The following is a 21,005-nucleotide window of genomic DNA, read 5'->3' as shown; positions in this document are numbered from 1 at the left end:
ATGGTAACTTACAGCGAACACATAAACTGATCTGGAGCAATTTTGCATATTGTTTCATTTACAGTATCCTGTTGGTATGATACTTGCCGAAGGAGCAGGTTTTTTTATATGCAACCTGTAGATCTTAACCCCTCTGTTACAGTAGTGCAAACTGCTGGTATCCCAGTGTCTCAGGAATTTAAAGGACTTTGAATTAAAGGATTTACGTTTAGTCCGAAACTAATATTTTTCACACTGCTGCATCTGCAACTGAAATTGATCAGTTAGCTTCGTAGGCTATTTATCACTAAAAATACCTATTCGATCAATAAAATAATTGATTTTTCTTTATTGTCCCATTTATGGGACAATGTCAGAACTGAACACACCAAACAACATTCAGTGTTTAAATATATACTGTTTAGTTTCGCAACTCTAAACTGCTGCAGCACAGAGCAGTAACTCACATTAATATATATTTATTTAACTGCTCTGAAGTTTTGATTAATGATTTCCTGTAACATTAATCTCACTTGCAGCAATAGTGTTGTATTCTTTAGAGAGCAGCACCATCACCTTTTCCACTGATAATGTGTATGACTGGAACAGACTGTGCCCCATCGATCCATTTTGTGCATTGGAAGAGTCGAATGATGTATCGGACACCCTCATTTTATATGAGCACACATAGAGCCTGAAGCTTGATAAAGGAAATTGCTATCCATTATCTCCAACTTGGGTTTTAGGTTTTGTGAAGCCAGCTAATGCTGGGAAAACCTGACAACTGTATGGTGAATTTGTAGGGGTGAAGTGCCTCCTGAATATGACTTACTGGCAAAAACACAAGCTATGTGCAGTATAGCCTTTTCACTTCACCATTGTTCTGAAATAGCCTCTAACTGACCTAAAGTGAGATTGTCCCAACAAAAAAAAACAAAAAAAAAAAAACAGTTTTATGGTAGCAGAAAGTTGGAAATAAACACAGGACCCAAGGCATCCAGAGCCAAACTAAAAGAAACTTCTATTAGGCTAAATTCAAAACTCTACAAAGCAAACAAAACAAAAGTCAACAAGCAATCATTCATCATCATCATTTGGCCAGGAAAGCAAAGCACACCCTGGGTAAGGTACACAAACAATAAAGGTAAGATGGGACTATTTATATACAGAGGGGTGATTAGAGAAGTGGAAACAGGTGGGGAACAGGGTACAGGTGCACATAATCAAGATCATTAACAGAGAGATAAATCAGGAAATATTTCCTGATTGACTGTGAAAAAAAATGAAGAAATAACAAGAACATCTAATTAAAATAAGACACATGAAAAATTACAGTGAACAAGATTCCAGTGACACAGAGGAGGCGAGAATAATAAACTACAATACAGGAAAACACAAGATGCTAAACACAAATGGCAAACACAATGGAAAATGACAGTTCATTTTCAGGCTCAATAAGTACCCTTTTATTTTGAAGGAACTGCAAAATAGGAAGCTCTAACAGTAGACATTTTGCTGTTTAGTAGCACCTTTTTTCTGAATTTGAAAAACTAAACAAGAAGCTTAGGAAAGGGGAGCGTAATGACAGTTTCTCTGGCTCTGTTACAAAAAATTGAAGGATCTGTTATTCACAGCTTATTGTTGTCACTCGCTCAGTGAATCCTAGAATCATGACTCTTTGGTTCTTGGCAGTGGTTTTGAATTAACAGAAGTCAGCAGAAAGAGGTCATTATTTGTCACTTTTCACAGACAATAAAATGTGTAAAAAAAGAGAAAAATAGCTGCAGAAACAGCCAAAAAGAGAGCGAGAAAACTGACGTGTTTTAAAGATGTATTTTTAAAGAAAAAAATAACTCCAAACATAAAACTACTCTGCTACTACCTAGTGCTGTCTTGGCATTGACAAAGAGACTCTTTTTTAGGCAAGGTAAATGCATTACTTATTGTCAAAACCTGACTGGATTGATAGATAGGAGTGTGGCACATTCAATCATCACACCATATTTTAACCCAGTATTCAATGATTGGTCCAGTGAGTGCCTGAATGGCAGTGAAAGCACTTAAGATGCTTAAGATGCTCAGACACACGAGGATCCCATAAATTCAAATGACTGATCTTCAAAACTGGCAGTTCTGCCATTCTGTCGTTCACAGACGGCGCACAGAAACAAATCACAGCCTTACGTGCTGCACCTTTATACAGATCCTTAAGTCGCCCATGTATGACGAAGGAAAAACATTAGTATGACTAAGGTGAAGAAAGAATCAAGAGTTGGTATGAAAAAGAGGTCTCATTAAATCTGTAAGGGAGTGAGTTTCATATGCAGTAAGTCAGCGCTGGCCAAGCTCAGCACGCCTCATTAGGTTGGCTGATGTGACAAACAGTCTTGCTCCTCATGGGGAGAGTTTCGTTGAGCTTACCGCCGACATCTATGGGACTATCCATTGCGTGATGTGACATTGTACAACAATTCTGGTGCAAAAGTGGCTTCCGTGACAATAAAATACGCAGTCTATTCCTTTCTTTCAGTAGCAATCTCGTTAACGAATCTGTCAGAATCTCAGTTTGTTCATTTATTTTCAGTTCAGTGAGCTTTACTTACACCGGCTCTACAAATGCAGCAAATCTTTTAAACACACAAAATAAATAGCGGTAATCACTTGAACAGTTACCATTATGAATAGTGACATTTCGAAATGTTTATTAGTCTAAAAAAAGGGAAAATTATTAATTGAATAATCAGTCAACAAAATGAACACACAGCGAAAGCAGCACATGCTGGGCTGTATTATTAATGTGATACAGTTGGTTTACTCTTTGTTTTAGTTTCTGAGGGGTTTTTCCTCCCCAGTAAAAGTCTTTCTCAAACACTTTTAAGTCTCCTCAGCATGTGTTAATGAGTATACTCTCCTTTGATCTTCTTATCCTCTTCCTCCAGGTCAGCGCATGCATTTTTTCATTATAAAATTTTTATAAAAATTATTCATCCTGTGAAGTTAGGAATGGCAGGGTAGGTGAAGAGGGAAGGTGTTGACACGAAGGTCGGGACTCACATGTGATACCAATGAGATCTTTGTCTCTCACGCTTCTTGCTCAGGTGGGTACGTATGCCCGGGGCGTCCTCCAAGTTCGCTACCCTATCTGGCCTCGGTATGGCAACTTCCTGGAGCATGTGTCTGATGATCGTCACCTGACCGTGGCTACGCTGGAGGAGCATCCGTTCGTCATGGTTGAGAATGTAGACCCAGGCACGGGTACCTGTGTCCGCAACACTGTGCCCTGCAGGCGTCAGTCCAATTACACAGATAGGTACACATGGCAACACAAACACACGCACAGCTTAATAAATACATAGATGTAAGCAAATACATGGTCACAGATGTTTATACCACAGCATTGTCTCATGAAATGTAGTGCTGTGGCTCTAAATAGATGAGAACTGTGCAATTCCAGTGACACAGTGTTGGTGGCGTTGTTTCAGTATGCATTCAAAAAAAAACCTCTGAAGCAGTGGTCTTGGCCAATGAAAAGAGGACAACATATGTCAGCATATATTCATAAAATACAAAATAAATGGTCTAGTTTCATGTTTTTTGGTTATAGCAGAACTTGCCAGTAGTTTGACCCAGACTGAGACACTGTGTCTCAATGTGCATGTTGGGCTACACAGGCAAAATACAACTAGCCATATGTTTTGATGACATGTTTATATATTTTATCTCCCATCTGTGAACACAAAGAATATTTCCATGTTCAAGAAACCACTTTGAGATTTGAGGTGATGCATAAATGATGCATTATTTTGCTGGTAAACTGGTATCATAAAAGAATAGAGATTGTCAGCAACAGTTGGTACTAAAAGGCCCAAAGAGTTCCAGGAAAATATCCCCCAGACCATTGCACCATCGGCAGCCTTAACCACTGAGATAAGGGGATGGCCCATACTTTCATGTTGTTTATGCCAAAATCTGACCCTACATCTAAGACTTGCAGCAAATACTGAGACACGTTAGACCAGGCAATGTTTTCCCAGTCTTCACTTTTCCAATTTTGGTGAGTTATATCTCTGGTTTCCTGTTGTCAGGAGTGGCAAACAGTGTGGTCTTCTGCTGCTGTAGCCCAACATTCTTAAAGATGTTATGTGTTCAGAGATGCTCATCTGTATATATTATCTGTAATCATGGGCTGTTTGAGTTATTCTTCCCTTCCTTTCAGCTCAAAGCAGTCAGGTCATTCTGCTCTGCCATTAAGAAAGTATTTTAATACCAGCTTCTGAAATAGTCAGACCAGCCCAACAGCCATGTCACATTCAAAGTCCCTTAAATCACCTTTCTTCCCCATTCTGATACTCGGTTTGAACTTCAGCAGGCTGTCTACATGCTTATATGCATCTAGTTGATGTTGTGTGATTGGTTGATTAGATGTTTGCGTTAACAAGCTATTGAAAAGCCGTACCTAAGTGTTCAATGACTCTAGATTTGAATTGGTCATAGTTATGAACTTCCATCATCACATGCTCCTTTATAAAGTCATTAAATGAGCTTTTACTGTTTTAATACTTAGCAAATAACAAAGGTATCATATTGGCACTATTTCTAGCAAATTTGCAGTCGCACACTCAGACATCTACACCCTCCCTCACTCCCTTTTCCTTTGCCCCAGTTTAGGTTTGAGTAGACACTGCATACCTCCACACTTCATTAAACTCAGAGTAATTGTGTGTGCTGAGTGTCTAAGCACTTTAAAATCACACCCTCAGTGTCAAACACAGATCACAGCATGGCAGAAAACAGCCATTAAACAGCTATTACCTCTGAACTAGTGTTCATTAAGAATACACACTATCTTCATCATGGTCACACACAATAGAAATGAAACTATATCACGAGTTGTTGTTGTTGTTTTTTCACAGATATGTCTTGTAAGCAGTGTTTACGACTTTGTCATCTCACTTATCAAGTTGACAAGGGGAGAACTGAAACTATAAATATATTTACAAACACTATTTTTTTTAATAAAAATCTTTCTATGTGTCTTGGATTAGCTATTTTACACGAGCACCTATGCTACAGTGCTGGTAAATTTTATTAAGGGCCTTTGCTTGCTTACTTACCAGTTTTTCGTTGAATATAAAATTTACATCTAAGGAACATGTGTAACAGGAACAGATTATTTTTAGTTTGTTAGCTCTTACAGTAAGATGTTTTGGTTTGTTTTACTAAGTGCCAAAAAGAAAGAGAAAAAGGACTGAAGTTTTCCATGTTGACTAAGAATTGGCAGGTCAATCCAATAATTCAAACCCAATAATTTAGCCATTTGGGGCATGGATGTGTTTGTGTCTTTGTTTCGTGTTCTGCTAATTCCTCTATTTCATAAAGTTATGTTTTAATGACTAAACTGTATCTTCATCCAGCATTTTTTTTTCTCATAATCTGTCAGTGATGTTGATGTTTTTATTATGAGCCACAAGCATCGACTGCATTGATTGCATTTTGACTGTGGTGGGTACATAAACTGTAGGGATGCAACGGACAGATAGATATATGCTACTTAGTGCTGAACAACAAGATTAATAAAATATTAGAATTTCACCCATAAAAAACTGGAGCACAAACGCCTGGACAGGCTGTATAATAAAGCAAGCTGTATTGGTGATAAGTTAATCACATTAAAAACATGCTCAGAAAGGTATAAACATATTTAGCCCACTTGTTCACTATCTATAGGCACCGAGTTGCCTTTGGACTTATCTTTAACGCTACAGTCACATTTGGAAAACAGTAGCTAAAGACCACTGTACAGCCAAAGTATTGCAACTGTGTGCAATGAAGTTACGATTGATACATTGGCTTTAAAAAGGTTGCCTCCCACCAGGCAACCTGTGATCAAACGTGGTTACCCAGAGATTTAAGGGGTTGCATGTCCTGCCTTTGGCTAACCTGTTTGTCAATGCAACTCCTTGCAGTTGGTCACTGACAGCAAAAAAATGGCTGTTTATTCTGCACCTTTTAATAACTAGTTCTGCCAGGATATTAAGTCAGATATCATGATGCACTATCCCAACTGACAGCAAACAAGCTACGTCAATGCATTGGTATGATAATGTATCAAAAGGATGTAACTGTAGTTTCCTTGATGTTCTTAGCCCTGTACTCTGGGAGTTTGTTATCGCTAACTGGAATCTCACTGCCTGTTATTGATTATGTTACAATTTATTCATTTTTGTATGTTTGCTTGCAGTGTTTGCTCAAGTGTGGAACCTTATTGATTGTAAGGTCTGCTCCATTTGGTAGAGTCTGACCATCAGACATGTGCTTGGTACATGGCTGAGTGCAAGAGTGCTATCCAGTTTTGAAATGATTTTCAAAACTGTATATATATAGAGAGACAGAGAGAGATATGGCATGGACACGGGACCTCTGGGTGTGTTGTGTAGCTTTTGGCATCAGGATCTTGGCAGTGGAGCTTTTGGGTCCTGCAGGTTATACGGTCGGGTGTGCAGGGATTGAGCTCATTCTGGTGCATCCCATGGATGCTTAATCGGATTGGGATCTAGAGAGTTTAGAGAACAGGTCAACCCTCAGCCTCTTTGTCATGTTCCTCAAGCGGTTCCTTAGCAGTTTCTGCAGTGTGGCAGACATCATTGTCATGCTCAGGAAGGCCACTGCCATTGGGAGGTGTTATCACCGTGCTTGGCCAGCCACAATGTTTAGCTGGATGGTACATGAAAGAATCCATAGTTTCCCAGCAGAAAATTGTGTTGTACCAACATCCACTTCGCCTGTCAGTGGTTTTAAGGTTTTGGTTGATCGGTTGTTTGTTTAATCTTTAAATATCCACTAAAACCAGAACTTGCTATGGTTTTAATGATGTTACGTGTCCAGCATTTACGTACTTCTTTATGCCAGTCTAAGCTAACTGGGTGCAGGTTGTAGCATAATATATAGACACAAGAGCAGTGTCTATCTTCTCATCTAACTCTCAGCAGTAAAGAGGAATCTGTATCTGTATATCACAGCTAAACGTGAAGATTTCTAGGTGTAATATTTGCAGTCTGCACAAACTGACCGGTCTTCAATCATCTGATTGTAAGCAGATAAACTATTTTAATTAATGCTGTGTTCATGCTCACTTCAATGACTCCACGTATGTGTGTACATGTGTCTGTGGTGCATGTATCATTTATGCAGATTGCAGATCTGGCTATGGCTGGCACATTAATTATAGAATGAGATATGTAGCGGCTGTTGTTGGGCACAATGGCACATTGATTGCTAGTAAAGAAGATTTATCTATCTAACATGGGGACATCTGTCATAGTGGGACAATGTTATCCCAGCCTACCCTCTTTCTGGTTCTCTTTCTCTACTTCTCTCTGGCTGGCGTGTCCCATTTGGACGGTGACCAACAAAGAGGGAGCAGGAAAGAGAGAGGGAGAGAGGCGACTGGTGCTCTATAAATCAGTTAATCTTGTTGTGTGGTCTGAGCGGCTTCCCTGCAGAGCAGATGTTTAGTGTGATTAAAACTTTTTGTCTTGCTCATTAAAAACCCTTTCTTTGGACAGATGATAGCTTCTTTTGCCAAAAGGCTAAGCCTACCTCTCCGGGCTGATTAAGAGTAGGAATTCCACACTAAAATCCAGCGTCTCAAATCTCAGCTGTCTGAAATAGTATGGTGTAACCCAATACTGAGCGACCAGCTGCTAATGGGAAGCAGTTCTTAAATTAGATAAGATCTGGGGCAGAAAATTAACAGATAGGAATTTAGATAATTTATTATTTGAGATAATTGATAAATAATTTGGACAACTGATTATTCAAAATTGACAAGAGTTGCTTATGTTATCTTAAGATGTTTTTCTCTTATTGTATACTATAAACACCTTTGAACTCTGATAGGTCACAATTTTTACAAAATGTAAAAAAAAAGTTGCTGTTTTTTGAAAACACTATTTTCAAAGATTATTGTCTACATTGTCTTCACATGATGATCACAAGACTCTTTGAAGTCCTGAGAAAGTACATCCTTACTGTTTCCATAGTAACTTGGAAGGTCAGTATTAGGAAACTGGAAGGTAACTTTATGACAGTAATATCAGAAGAAGATTGAAAAAGTATTAATTCTTTGGAAGGGTTGCAGAAAAGAACACGGTAGCAGGGGTTAGGTTTACAAATCTGCATTTAAATATTTTGGAACACTGTTCTTTGCAAAGATGAGACCAAAGTGGAGATATTTGATCATATACACAACACAACCACCCCATACCAACTGTTAAGCCCAGTGATGGAGGCATGATCATTTTGGCTTGTTTTCTGGGCACCTAGCAGTCATTATGTCGACCATTACGTCCTCTGAATGCCAAAGTATTCTTGAGTCAAATATGAGGCCAGCTGGCCTACAGCTAAAGCTTGGCCCAAAGTGGATCAGGACAGTGATCCCAAAGACAGCAGCAAATCTGCAACAGGATGGCTGAAAAATAAAGAACCAAGGTGTTGCAATGGCCCAGTCAAAGTCCAGACCTCAACCTGATTGAAATGCTGTGGTGTGAGAGCTGTGCATCAACACACACCTCAATGAAATTCAGAAATATTGTAATTAAGAGGACCAGAATTCCTCTACAAGTTGTAAGAGACAGATGAAGTCATACGTGAGACTACCTCAAATTATTGCTGGTAAAAATCTACAAACTACTGAATCATAGGGTTTACTTGGCATTTCACCAGACTGCTCAGAGTACTCTGAAAATGCTCCTTTTCACATGACTGTTAGTTGTGTGCAGCAGAAGTATCTAATAATGAGGTCATTTGGAGGCGCTGGTCTTCCTCTACCTTGATGCATTTTTGCTCAAAGATAAACTGACAAATAACATTACTCTAGAATACAGTTTTTTTTTTTTTTAGTAAACCATTCACATTTCTGTGTGGAGTTTGCATGTTCTCCCCGTGTTTGCGTGGGTTCCCTCCGGGTACTCCGGCTTCCTCCCACCGTCCAAAGACATGCAGCTTGTGGGGATAGGTTAATTGGATAATCCAAATTGCCACTAGGTGTGAATGTGCAAGTGAATGTGAGTGCGAATGGTTGTCTGTCCCTGTGTGTTGGCCCTGCGACAGACTGGCGACCTGTCCAGGGTGTACCCCGCCTCTCGCCCTATGACAGCTGGGATAGGCTCCAGCGCCCCCCGCGACCCTGAAAAGGATAAGCGGAAGCGAATGGATGGATGGATGGCATTCACATTTAAATTCATGGCAGCTAGAATTGACCATTATAGTATGACCACTCAAATTTTAGTCCATAAAGGAATGGTTTTCTGAGTTTGATATGGAAGAATCTTGACCTTGCGCTCACCTAACACTATAACCTGAACTGGAACATTATAGTAAACCAGTGTCAGTGCAAGCTTAAAACCAGAAGAGTGAAGGCTATTACATGTCCATGTCTGACTGTTCCACCTCCCTCTTACTTTATGCATCAGTTCTGTCATTTGGCACGTCTTTGATTTGTCTTTCTGAGAAAATGAATCCACTTTCCATTTCAAAGTTTATTAACGATTGCATAAAGAGCACACATAAATGTACAGACGCCTTCAAGACTCATAAGTAATGCGAAACAATGTTACCTCACTTGCAGTCCTTGTGAGGCACAGTGTTCATTGAATAGCTTTAGCTCTGCTTGAATATCCTTATATAAACCAGTAAAGTAATATAAGACAAATATTTTATTATTCATTTTAGATTAGGTCCAGCTTTCTATCCAAAGGTTTAAAATAGTAATAAAATGTTGAAGAATCACAAAGCTTTAGTATCCGTATACTTATGGTTACAAAGCGTGCCTCTGGAGTTTGACTGTTGGTTTGATAAAATGTATTCTGCTTCAGGTAATCAATTAAAAGAAAATAAATGATAAACAGTGATGAGATTAATAATATAAGATTTATATTATCTGATGGAAATACAAACTTTAATAGTTTGCACTGTGCAGCAACGAGGACGATCAGTGCGGTGCAATACTGTTGGGCATTAACTTTGTAGTGTTTTCCTCATCATTTCAACTGGATCACAGTGATGGTAATTTCACAATCTCTTCTCCTTCTTCCTCCTCCTCCTCCATCTGTCCTCCTTTGCACTTGCCCTCATTTCCCTCAAAACTGAATCCGCTGCCCCATCGCTGCATCGTCTGGCTGTTGGTCCGTATGTTTCCTGTCTGCTGTTCAGCTGACAGTTTCCCTTTCTCTCACTCTCTCTGGTCTAACATGCTCCCCTCCACGCTGCACTAGTTTCTGGGCATTTGTGGAGACCGCACAGCACAGCACAACACAACTGCTGCTGCGCATCCCCAGGGGACATTGTACTGTATGCGTGCATGTGTTCGTGTATGAAACGGAGAGAGACGGCCCAGTTTACACGTGCTTTTGTGTGTGTTTGTGTGTGAATTGTTAGTGGAGTGTGTATAATGACGACAGGTGGCCAGCTCCTGAAGCAATTAATTAACACGGCGTTTATCAGAGCTAGACTCCCGTGAAAGAACCAAGCCCTCCAAATGCACTTAAAATGTTTCTAAAATGAACTCTTAAGATTTGGAAAATAATCACCTTAATGTTAATTACTCACTTGACTTTTTTCATTCAATCACTTGCTCATTTATTCACTCACGTCGTCTCTTTATCGTTCTTCAGCTCGTATGCTGACTCATTGACATGCCGAGGTTATCAGTCAGTTACGCACAAAGACGCACGCAGACAGACACACACACCGAGTGACTCAGCCCTCGTAGATTTTAGACCCACTTCTTCGGCAGCTGAATAGATGAAAGAGCGGAGGGGGAAAAAGAGAGTTTTTCTTTTCTTAGGAAGTGTGTCAACTCCATTTTCACTTTGTCTGATTTTAACTTTCCCTGTTTGGTGTCACTTTTTGAGGTTTCCATTATTTTTTATTCTATTATTTTTTTTCCCACAATTTCCTTTCCCTCTGTTCTCTTCTTCAACACCCCATTAAGTAGCAAGGCCACAGAGAGGAAGGGAGTGCACCCCACACATGCTACACACCTTAATGGGCTTTGATTAGAGGCCATCACAGTCAGTCAACCATTCACTGTGGCCTCTGTCACACAGTGTGCGAGTGTATTTGTGCTTGTTTGTCATTTTTAGGCATCGCCTCCATCTCACTGAAAGACGTGCTGTTAACCGACATTGATTCCAGCTAATGAAGCAGCCGTTGCCTGCCCTTCACTTTGCTGCTGTAGACGATGGTGTCTGTCAGCATGAGAGCCTGCGACTATTTAGCACTCGCTCTCTGAAGCAAAGTAAAACAACAGCATTGGTGTTGATGCTAAAGATAGCAACTGTCCCAGCTGCCAGCGAGGATCTTTGATCACAGGATGGTTAAGCAAAGTTGTACTAACCGTGTGTGTGACTCTGCTTTTTCTCACCCTTCTTGCAGCATTATTGGCCACTCAGAGTCCTACACAAAGCTGTGCTGTAAGGGCTTCTGCATAGACATCCTGAAGAAGCTGTCCCGCACCATCAAGTTCTCCTATGACCTTTACCTGGTTACCAATGGGAAACATGGCAAGATGGTCCGCGGCGTTTGGAACGGGATGATTGGAGAGGTGAGACATATGTCTACTGAAACAACAAGAAGTCCCTGAATCCAGCAGACATTACAGCTTTCTTGAGCTGCCTGCTGGCGTTGAACAGACAATTATTATAAAAAAGGTGTATGAAGATGTTCAGCCACAGATCTAACCACAATAAATGGAGGTTTTAGGCTACAGCCTGCCCTAGTAACATAAATGTAAGTTATTTATGAGTAGCATATTAGACATCAGCCAAAAACAGCACTGAATATCAAATACAGCACACAGCAACAATTATTCTTTAGTTGTCTACTCCTTTCAACCAAAGCAGTTCTCTTGAATTCAGAAATAGTCCAACTTTAAAAAGAGAGACTCCTGTATTTAGAAGCATGGCACACACAAAGTAACATTCATTTTAACCGTTTAAATATGTATGAGGCTGATTTTAGGGTTACTTGCAGGAAGTGCAGAAAGCTGTAACTGACAATTATAAGTTTCCATGCCCCCCCCAATACATCTAATTACAATACTCACTCTTCTTGTAGATCTACATTGATTTCTACCATCCTCCTCTTCTTTAGCTGCTAAAAAGCTGCTCCCTGGTGCACTTAGCGTATAGTGGTTATTATAAAAGCTTTTTCACTTAAAACCAGCGCTGCGTGCTAAAGCTGGAAACAAGGCTGATGAGAGTAATGAGAATAAAGTAAAAGGTTAATCCCGCAGGCTATAAAACCCGACGACTGAACTGAGACACTATAATACTCTGTGTAAGTGAATGAAAGTACAGAGAGGTTGACGATTCTTTGTGGGTTTTTCACCACAAGTCAGTCTTTTCATACTAAATAAAATTTTTATTCACTGTTAACATAAAAAATAGAACTAAAAAGTGTCAAAGTATAAATTTTCACTAAACAGTACTTCAGAGTAAGCCCCATCAAGTAGAGCGGGATCAGAGTAATAATTTCCTATCAGATACTTGTCAGATAATACAATTTGTGATGAAACTAAAACAAGACTGGAACGTTTTAAATGTTTTTACACCAGGTACACTTTTTTAATATTGAAGCCATTATATTTTATGTATTTTAAATGGGAAATTTTAACATTAGTCCAGCTAAAATGAAAAATGTCAGGGTAAAAGTACCTGAGAACAGTACTTGAGCATTTGTAGGCAGTGATTTCCTACTTTTGCACAAATACAGTTTCAAGTAATGATAGTTGAGAGTCAAGAATAGTCAAGGGTTTTGGTTTTTTGGATGGGCTTTTTTTTAGGTCAGTGGTGTGATGTCATGCATATGCATACGGTGCTAATACATCATTTTCCCCGCACACACCAAGCCACGTCCAACACAGCTGCATCTGAAAGTGAAGCACCTGAACAGGTGTTCCTCAGGAGAGACTTTTGCTTGTGTTTTTGTGCCTGAAGGCGTTGTGCTTTGGAACAGTATAATTGCGCGCGCGCGTGTGTGTGTATGTGTGTAAAAAATGCTTTACAGAAAAACTGGCTTGGATGTGAGAGCTCTTGAGATGCAGCATTTTCTCCTTGTGGATTCTGAAATGATGAAAGAAATGTTTTTCATTTATTGCTTGCTGCTTGTGGCTTCCCTGTTTTAAAAGGATTGCTTGTAAAATGTGTAAATATTTCTATTTTAAGCAGAGCACATGTAGGATAAAGAGGGGGAAATTGTTGACCACTACAGCTGGCTCACTGTTGTGCTTCTGTGTTGGTTTTGTTTGCTTTCTGCTTATGTCTCTTCTCTCAGGTGCTGTACAGGCGGGCTGACATGGCCATTGGCTCTCTCACTATCAACGAGGAGCGTTCTGAAATCATCGACTTCTCTGTGCCATTTGTCGAGACGGGCATCAGCGTCATGGTTGCGCGCAGCAACGGAACAGTATCTCCGTCTGCTTTTCTTGGTGAGAAGCACATTCACATTTACAATTTCCTCTGTTCAAGCTGGTTGTATCATTTGTTATCTTTGGAGTGCGATGTTGCCGTCTTTCAAACCACTTTCTTGCAGGGTGGCCTACTTAAACGAGTTCTGTCTCCGTAGACGCTTTAGGAAACTTTTCATTAAGCTTTTATCCCACCAATGACTGTAGCCTACAACTAAATCCCCTAATGCATGACACACACACACCTAAATCTCTTTACCAAACAACAAAATTCAGCTTCATTCTCCCTCCTGGTATCCTGTTATCACACACGTTGATCCCGCCTATCTCAGGCTGAGGTTTTGAAACAGAACCACAAAAGAGACTCACGCCAACCCATGTTTGTTCCTTCACTTCTCCTCCCCCTCTTCCAGAGCCTTATAGCCCAGCAGTCTGGGTCATGATGTTTGTGATGTGCCTGACTGTGGTGGCTGTGACGGTGTTTGTGTTTGAATACTTCAGCCCAGCTGGCTACAATCGCAGTCTGGTGAGCGCCAAAGGTGAGTCTTACATCTTCTTATTGGAAGAATTTATGATGGATAATACAGGACTCATAATTACTAGATCATCGTTAAAGCAGAGGCAAAGTCTGTTGTTTTCAGAGTGTAATGTGTCAAATGGAGTCAATTAGTATTTTCTTCTTTTAAAACTATCCACAGAATAGCTCAGAGCTATTCAATTTGAATCCACCAAGCATTTCAAAGTAAGCCTGCCTACAGGCCTCTAAATCCCGCCCCTTCCCGCTAGCATGTCCTGCAACCCAAAATTTTGGGTTGGGTTTGGGAGGGCTAATCAATCCCAGAATTCAGAGCTGACAGAGCGTGCCTCGTCTCCAGGTCCGAAAGGTCATTTTCCTGTTTTAATTAGCATTCGTCGCTTCACTAATCGAAGTGTGATTGATGGCGGTGGCACCCTCCGTTGCTGCACATGAGCAATGGTGGCAGAGAGCGATGGAAACCGGCTGATGCTGTGAAATTGTTCTGTCATCTTGAAGTTTGTAGAAGGGCATGAGATGGCTGATGAATACTTACACAGTGAACAGTAGACATATTTTGTGTGAAGAAAGAACCCAGATAAAGAAAAGGGCTGAACACTGTCATCAAATACTGCACTTAAAGAATCCATTCATCCACGTAAAAAGAAAACAAACAAAACTTAATTTCCCCTTAACTCTGGTGGTATTTTACCATGCAGATAATTTAGCTTTGCTTAGAGATTTCTTTTTTATATTATATTTTGGCTGAAGAAAGCCCCAATCCCCAGTGAAAACAAGACTGTTCTGCTGAGGAAATGACAGCCGCAGTGGGTTTTGTAACTGAAAAAAGCCTGGAAGCAACTGCAGGGAGTGTTAGTTTAGTTTGTCAGGAGCAAAGAAGGAAAGAACATGGAAGGACAAAGTCTGCAGTAAGAGGAGATCTGGGTAGAGGTACTGGTCAAGAAAACTCTGACGTCAGATAATTTCTTCTCTGACCCTTGAAACGTGGGTATTTAAGCCAAAGCAAAGCCTTTACTTTTACATCACATAATTGGCAAATATCATTTTTCAAAGTACAAACAAATATGAAATGTCTATCACAGTGCAATCCAGACAGTTAACTGAAGATAGTGGCATTTATTTGCAGCAACTGATCCAGGGACAGTTCCACAGTTTTCCCACTTCGCTGTTTATTTCCACTAATCCAATAAAGGAAGATGAGCTCAAGGTCCTACTAGTTTATTCTAAAAGATAAAACTTGCATGGTTAGATGATACTATCTCCTGTTTCTATTTCATCAGCGCCCGGTGGTCCAACATTCACTATTGGGAAGTCAGTGTGGCTGCTGTGGGGCATCGTCTTCAACAACTCTGTCCCGATTGAAAACCCTAAAGGCACCACGAGTAAGATCATGGTCCTGGTGTGGGCCTTCTTTGCCGTCATCTTCCTGGCTTCTTACACCGCCAACCTGGCTGCTTTCATGATCCAGGAGCAATATATCGACACCGTGTCTGGGCTCTCTGACAAAAAGGTAAGACACTGAACAAAGTTTCACTTGGAGGAACAATGAGGTGGAACAGTTGCTCTCAAACACAGAGAGCTTTCGTGGAGCTGTGAGATATGGAGAAAATCATGTCTTTTTGTTCAAATCCAGCTTATACCACATCATCTGCTCGCTGTCACTCCGCATTGACTAATAAGCCGTGAATGGAGGAGAGACAAAAGACTCACAGAAAGCCTTTAAGATGAAGTCAAGTAAAAAGACTCTGATGTGAATGTCTCTGTCCTTTTCCTATCACTGGGGAGCCCAGTGGCATGAATGACTAATCAATTACTCCCTTCTGTCAATACAGATGGTGTCTGAGTCTCAACTTGTCCTGTCAGTGTTTTGGTCTGTCCATCAATATTCTCTCTGTGCCGTCTCCATCGCTTGTCTCGCTCACACTGTTAAAACAAGATCGGAAAATGTCAAATGATTTAAAAAAAAAAACTAAACAGCAACAAAAAAGGGTCAACAGAAGAAAAGAACACCCACATACTTTACTTAAATATGCATGCACATACTAAGACACACACACATACACTCAACCTGGAAGCAGGTCCTCAGAGGAGCTTTACAAGAAAGCCTGTCTTCATACATAGCATAAACATCTCCCAGGCAGGGATCAGCAGAGCCACTTCAGTGATCTATGGCTGTATTAACTGACTATATTAACTTTATGCAAATGCATTATGCTCCAGAACTGATATTAATTAGCCTGCACAGCATAGAGCCGCACCTTCCTTTAATTCAGCACAACAAAAGATTGGTTAGGTTTAGATCGTACCCTCGCTAGGTTTACATGTTGCAGGTTTAAAGGACACACAATTAGGAGTCTTTGAAATATGTCTTGTTCTGAAAATAACATCATAATTTCCTAGAATTTCCAAAGAAAATTAATAGAAAGAAATCTGCTCTGTGGCACTAACTATGGACAAAATATGAATCTATCTAAAAGAAGAGCTTTATTTAAACCCAAATATATCTCAATATTTAGTTTAGCATGCATAACTATATGATCATTCTTTATTATTTATTCTCTATCATGAGCCAATTGGACTAAATAGGGTTTAAGTTACTAAGAGCCAGTGTTGGTCAAGTTACTTGAAAATAGTAATTAGTTACTAATTACTGATTACTTCTCCAAGAAAGTAATGCCATTTCTTTACTGATTACTAATTACTAATTACTGTTTTGCAATCATAATCCCTTACTTGTTACTTGAAACAAGTAATCAGATTACAGTTACTGTCCATCTCTGCTAATAGCCACAGGTGGGAAGTAATAAAGTGCAAATATTAAATAAAATTAAATAGAATTTCAGGTATCTGCACTTTATTTGAGTATTTATTTTTCAGATAACTTTTTACTGTTATTCCCTAAAATTTTAAACAAATATGTGTACTTTCTACTTCTTACATTTTAAAAATGGACTCATTACTTTTGGTTTAACTCTGGAGCTTAAGTGGGCCGGAAGAAGCGCAGGTGTCTTTTGCAGTACTCCAGAATCTAGCTAGCACTAAATTGCAGATTTAAAGCTTATGTGTAATGCCATAATTATCATCACATATTTGAATTGTATATGATGCATTTGGATAAAGTATGTATTTTCATATTGTGAAACATCCTGCAAAACAAACTAAGCTGTAATAATTTTAAATGGTGTGTTATTTAGTGCATGATAAACAGGTTAGTTTGCAGTACTGTGGTGACTTCACAGTGATGAAAAAGATGACAAGAATTTTTTTTTATTGAAAAATAAAGTTTTCAATTTTCTTAAACAGCTGGCTAATAATAATAAAGTGTAGCAACACTTACATAGCAGGTTTGTGGTCTTACTGTTCAAGCGCTTTACACAACAAGTCACTAAAGCCATTCATGCAGTGCTTTATCTATCACACATCTACAACTACAGTCAGTTTCAGATCACCAGTTAACCTAACAAGCATGTATTTGGACCTTGGGAGGATACTGGCATCCCCAGAGAAAATCCACAGGCACAGGGAGCACAAACTACACACAGAATATTTAAGGAGGACCCAGAACTTGCATGCTGTGAGGCAACAATGCTAATCACCGCACCACCTTACCACCCGTGAAGTTCTGAAATTTCTCAAACAGGATGAAATACTTTTTGGAGGGGATTATTTGTGAGCTGTGGATTTATTATACACATCACTGTAGTGTAGGTGTTTCATATTCAGGTTTGGAAAAATGTCTCCAGCTCAGATGAAATGGGAATCTTCTGATGCTGTAAATAAGAACAGATGATACATAAGGTAAAAGGATGATTATAATTGTGATGTGATTATAATCGCAATCATGAGGTTTTAAGTTTACCATGAGGCATTTGTACTTTTAAAAAAAAAAAAAAAAGGTTATAGGACGCACTGCTGAACGAGATTACTGGCTTAATCCTAATGATAGAAATTTATTTCCTAAAATTTAACCTAAAGAGTTTCCTCAGTAAGAGAACTTTTTGTACAGTCATTATGTACTAAAACAAGTGTATTTTAATGCCCACATACAATATGAGACATGCATAACTGCCCTTTTTTCTATTAAAGTAATTTCAAACTAATGGGAACAAACTCTGTAGTCCTTGATCTGTATAAAATTGCAGTAAGCTTTCAAGTTCAGGAATTGTTGTGTGAAATTCTGCCCTTTGCTTCCACAGAAACTGTTTTCCAAAGCTGCAATTAGTCACTAAAAGGCTGTTGATGCTACATATTATTATTTTATTAACTTAAACACACTCTGCAATTTTGTACACAAGAGGAGCTCAGGACATCGCCGCCCCATCAATTACAATGAAATTGCTTTTAGAGGGAATCTCTTGATGGCCAGCATGGACGGGAGCAGCAATTACAGCAACCAATAATTCTTCAGTTGTATGTATGGGTGTCAAATTAAGATAGACTTGCACAATGTGAACCTATCCTGTAATTTCTAATCTTCTGGCTGTGATGTGGCCTTTTTTTTCCCCAAATAGCTCATTATAACAAAAAGCCTCTCATCGAAAGCCATTGCAATGCAGCTAAAGCGTGATTATATGAACACACATAGACACATCTACTCGTACGCTCACATTTTGATTGGCCCATTCATTCGTGCTCAGCGCAAAAGGTCAACGCTGTAACCAAGATGAATAGCTCTTTGCTGTTTACAGTCTAATTGAGCGTTAACAGACATATTTCGGCTTCATTCTGCTCTCTGCATCATCTAATCAAACGCGAACTTCGATCAGCCACAGATTGAACCACGCTAGGATCATCTCTGTGCAGTGAAATGATTCGAACTCATGCATGTTGATATCAGATTTTAATAACACTGAGGTGAGTGAGTGGCTTCCATTCCATTTATACAGCGTTACGTTTAGTCGCCGATAAGATCAGTTTTGGAAAAAGATGGAATGACTTTAAGATGGATTTCATTAGCAAGAACCTCAACCTGAAATATGAATGACAGGCGTTAATTGAAGATGAAGCAGGGAGCTTGGGCAGAGGCTGTAGTTTGGAAAAGGCTTTACCAAGGATCGGTGGTGGCTTCTGGGCCTAGCAAATCGCCATCATACCTTTGAGAGACGTTGAGCCAGGGAAAATGGCAGCAGAGAGTACGTGGTGCCAGCAGGCATTTGTAGAAATTCAAGTGTTTGGGGTGTGGTCCAGCTCATGAAATTGAAATAAATTATTCTAAGTAGTCCCTCATCCTTTTGACTCCTTTCTACCATGTTACTTCACACTTATGTCTGCTCTTTAGTTTATTTTTAATTTCCTCTCCATTTATTGATTCACAATTTCTTGCCTAAGATTCTTCCTAATTTCCCTTTATGTTTCCTTTTCTCCTTTTCCTGAATTCTTCTTGTTTTTTCTTTCCCCTTTCCTTCCTTTTTATTCTTTCCTCTGCACATCCTTCATCTTCATTTTATTTCACCTGTTTCTTCTGCTCTTTCGTCTTTTGCCTCCTCTTTTCCACATCCTTTGGTCTTTCCTTTGTTTTTTGTTCTCTGACACTCCTTTAGGGCATTTATTCCCTTCAAGGACCTGAAGCTCCATAAAGCACCCCTCCAATAGCCAAACCCATCTGTTCTCTGATTGGATAGTTAAATATGTGATTGACATGACATTGACCAATCAGATGAAAGGAAGAAAAATAGGGTCAAAATTCGTACTTGCAACTTGCAGAGTTTCACACGTATTTTTTTTGGCTAAGTCCACATACAAATCTTTTTTACACACACAAATTCTTTTTACACATACAAAACTGATTTACAAGTACAAAATATTTATGACCACAATTTGAGCCCATACTCCTTTTTCATATCTTCATTTTTCTTTACTCTCCTCAGTTTTCCCTGTCTACATTTTAAAATATATTTTCCCCTTTTGCTCTTCTCCTCATCAGCATTTTTTTTGTTCTCTCCCACTTCCATATTCTTCCCTGACTACCGTCAGTCTCTTGTCACTGCTTACTCCTTCTCTCTTTATGTTTTTCTCCTCACTGAAAGTCTCTTATTTCACTATGTCTCACTTATCTCATGCGTCTTCTCCCCTTTCCCTTTTCTCTCTTCCTCCGTCTCCCTGCAGTTCCAGAGACCACATGAGCATTATCCTCCTTTCCGCTTCGGGACCGTCCCAAATGGAAGCACAGAGAGAAACATCCGCAGCAACTACCCCGACATGCATACGTACATGGTGAAATACAACCAGAAAGGGGTGGAGGAAGCCCTAGAAAGCCTCAAAAATGGGTAAAGTTTTAATTACATTTTAAATATATTACACATTTTGATAGAAAATTATATTTAATTGGTCCTCATCCAAGTAAAGACATAGTAATAATTATTAGAATTTGTATAGTACACTTGAGGTTTGATGCTCTATGTATCTATTTCTAAAATAGGCCAATCTGATGGGTGTATTTTTAGGTTTAAAGTAATTTCTAGTAGAGCTTAATTTGTATAGAAAAGAGCTGTCGGGAATGCCAACTTCACAAAGGACCAGATCATTTTTGAAGAACCATACAGGTGATTTGGGACATTTTTTATAAACCAGTTGTGCGCTCTATATATTTTTTTTTTACTGATTTTCTTGGTTTCCCTCTGAAATAAAAATAGATTTTCAGACATCTGATCCAACATTTTCTTTCTTTCTTTCTTTCTTTCTTTCTTTCTTTCTTTCTTTCTTTCTTTCTTTCTTTCTTTCTTTCTTTCTTTCTTTCTTTCTTTCTTTCTTTCTTTCTTTCTTTCTTTCTTTCTTTCTTTCTTTCTTGTTTATCTTTAATTAGTAATACACCTGATGGAGTGTGTTGTCAGTCAGTTCCAGACGTAAAAGACCACCGACTTATGGACTGCTCTGAAATTCTGCAAAAGCATTCACGGTGGCGAGATGATGAAGTAATTGTATCAGATACTTTGGTGTCACGATCAAGTACAAGATAGATAGGAGGTTAATGTAGTGAGATAGATTCCATTAAATTTAGTGCAGGTATCCATGAGCCCAAGAGCA

General features: G+C 39.3%; 1 protein-coding gene across 2 annotated transcripts in view; it reads left to right on the top strand.

Moving 5' to 3' along the window:
- Positions 1 to 21,005, top strand: part of LOC113028189 (glutamate receptor ionotropic, NMDA 2C-like) — a 60,914-nt gene that overhangs the window by 30,573 nt on the left and 9,336 nt on the right. For both annotated transcript variants that reach the window (XM_026178255.2, XM_026178254.2), the window contains 6 exons: positions 3,078 to 3,289; positions 11,416 to 11,584; positions 13,315 to 13,468; positions 13,861 to 13,986; positions 15,263 to 15,492; positions 20,088 to 20,248. In XM_026178255.2, the coding sequence (XP_026034040.1) occupies positions 3,078 to 3,289; positions 11,416 to 11,584; positions 13,315 to 13,468; positions 13,861 to 13,986; positions 15,263 to 15,492; positions 20,088 to 20,248 (1,052 nt within the window). The remainder of the gene's footprint in view (positions 1 to 3,077; positions 3,290 to 11,415; positions 11,585 to 13,314; positions 13,469 to 13,860; positions 13,987 to 15,262; positions 15,493 to 20,087; positions 20,249 to 21,005) is intronic.

This window comes from Astatotilapia calliptera, chromosome 8 (assembly GCF_964374335.1).
Source record: "Astatotilapia calliptera chromosome 8, fAstCal68.1, whole genome shotgun sequence".
Taxonomy (NCBI): domain Eukaryota; kingdom Metazoa; phylum Chordata; class Actinopteri; order Cichliformes; family Cichlidae; genus Astatotilapia; species Astatotilapia calliptera.
The sequence above is the reverse complement of the archived record's forward strand: the minus strand, read 5'-3'. Positions and strand labels throughout refer to the sequence as shown.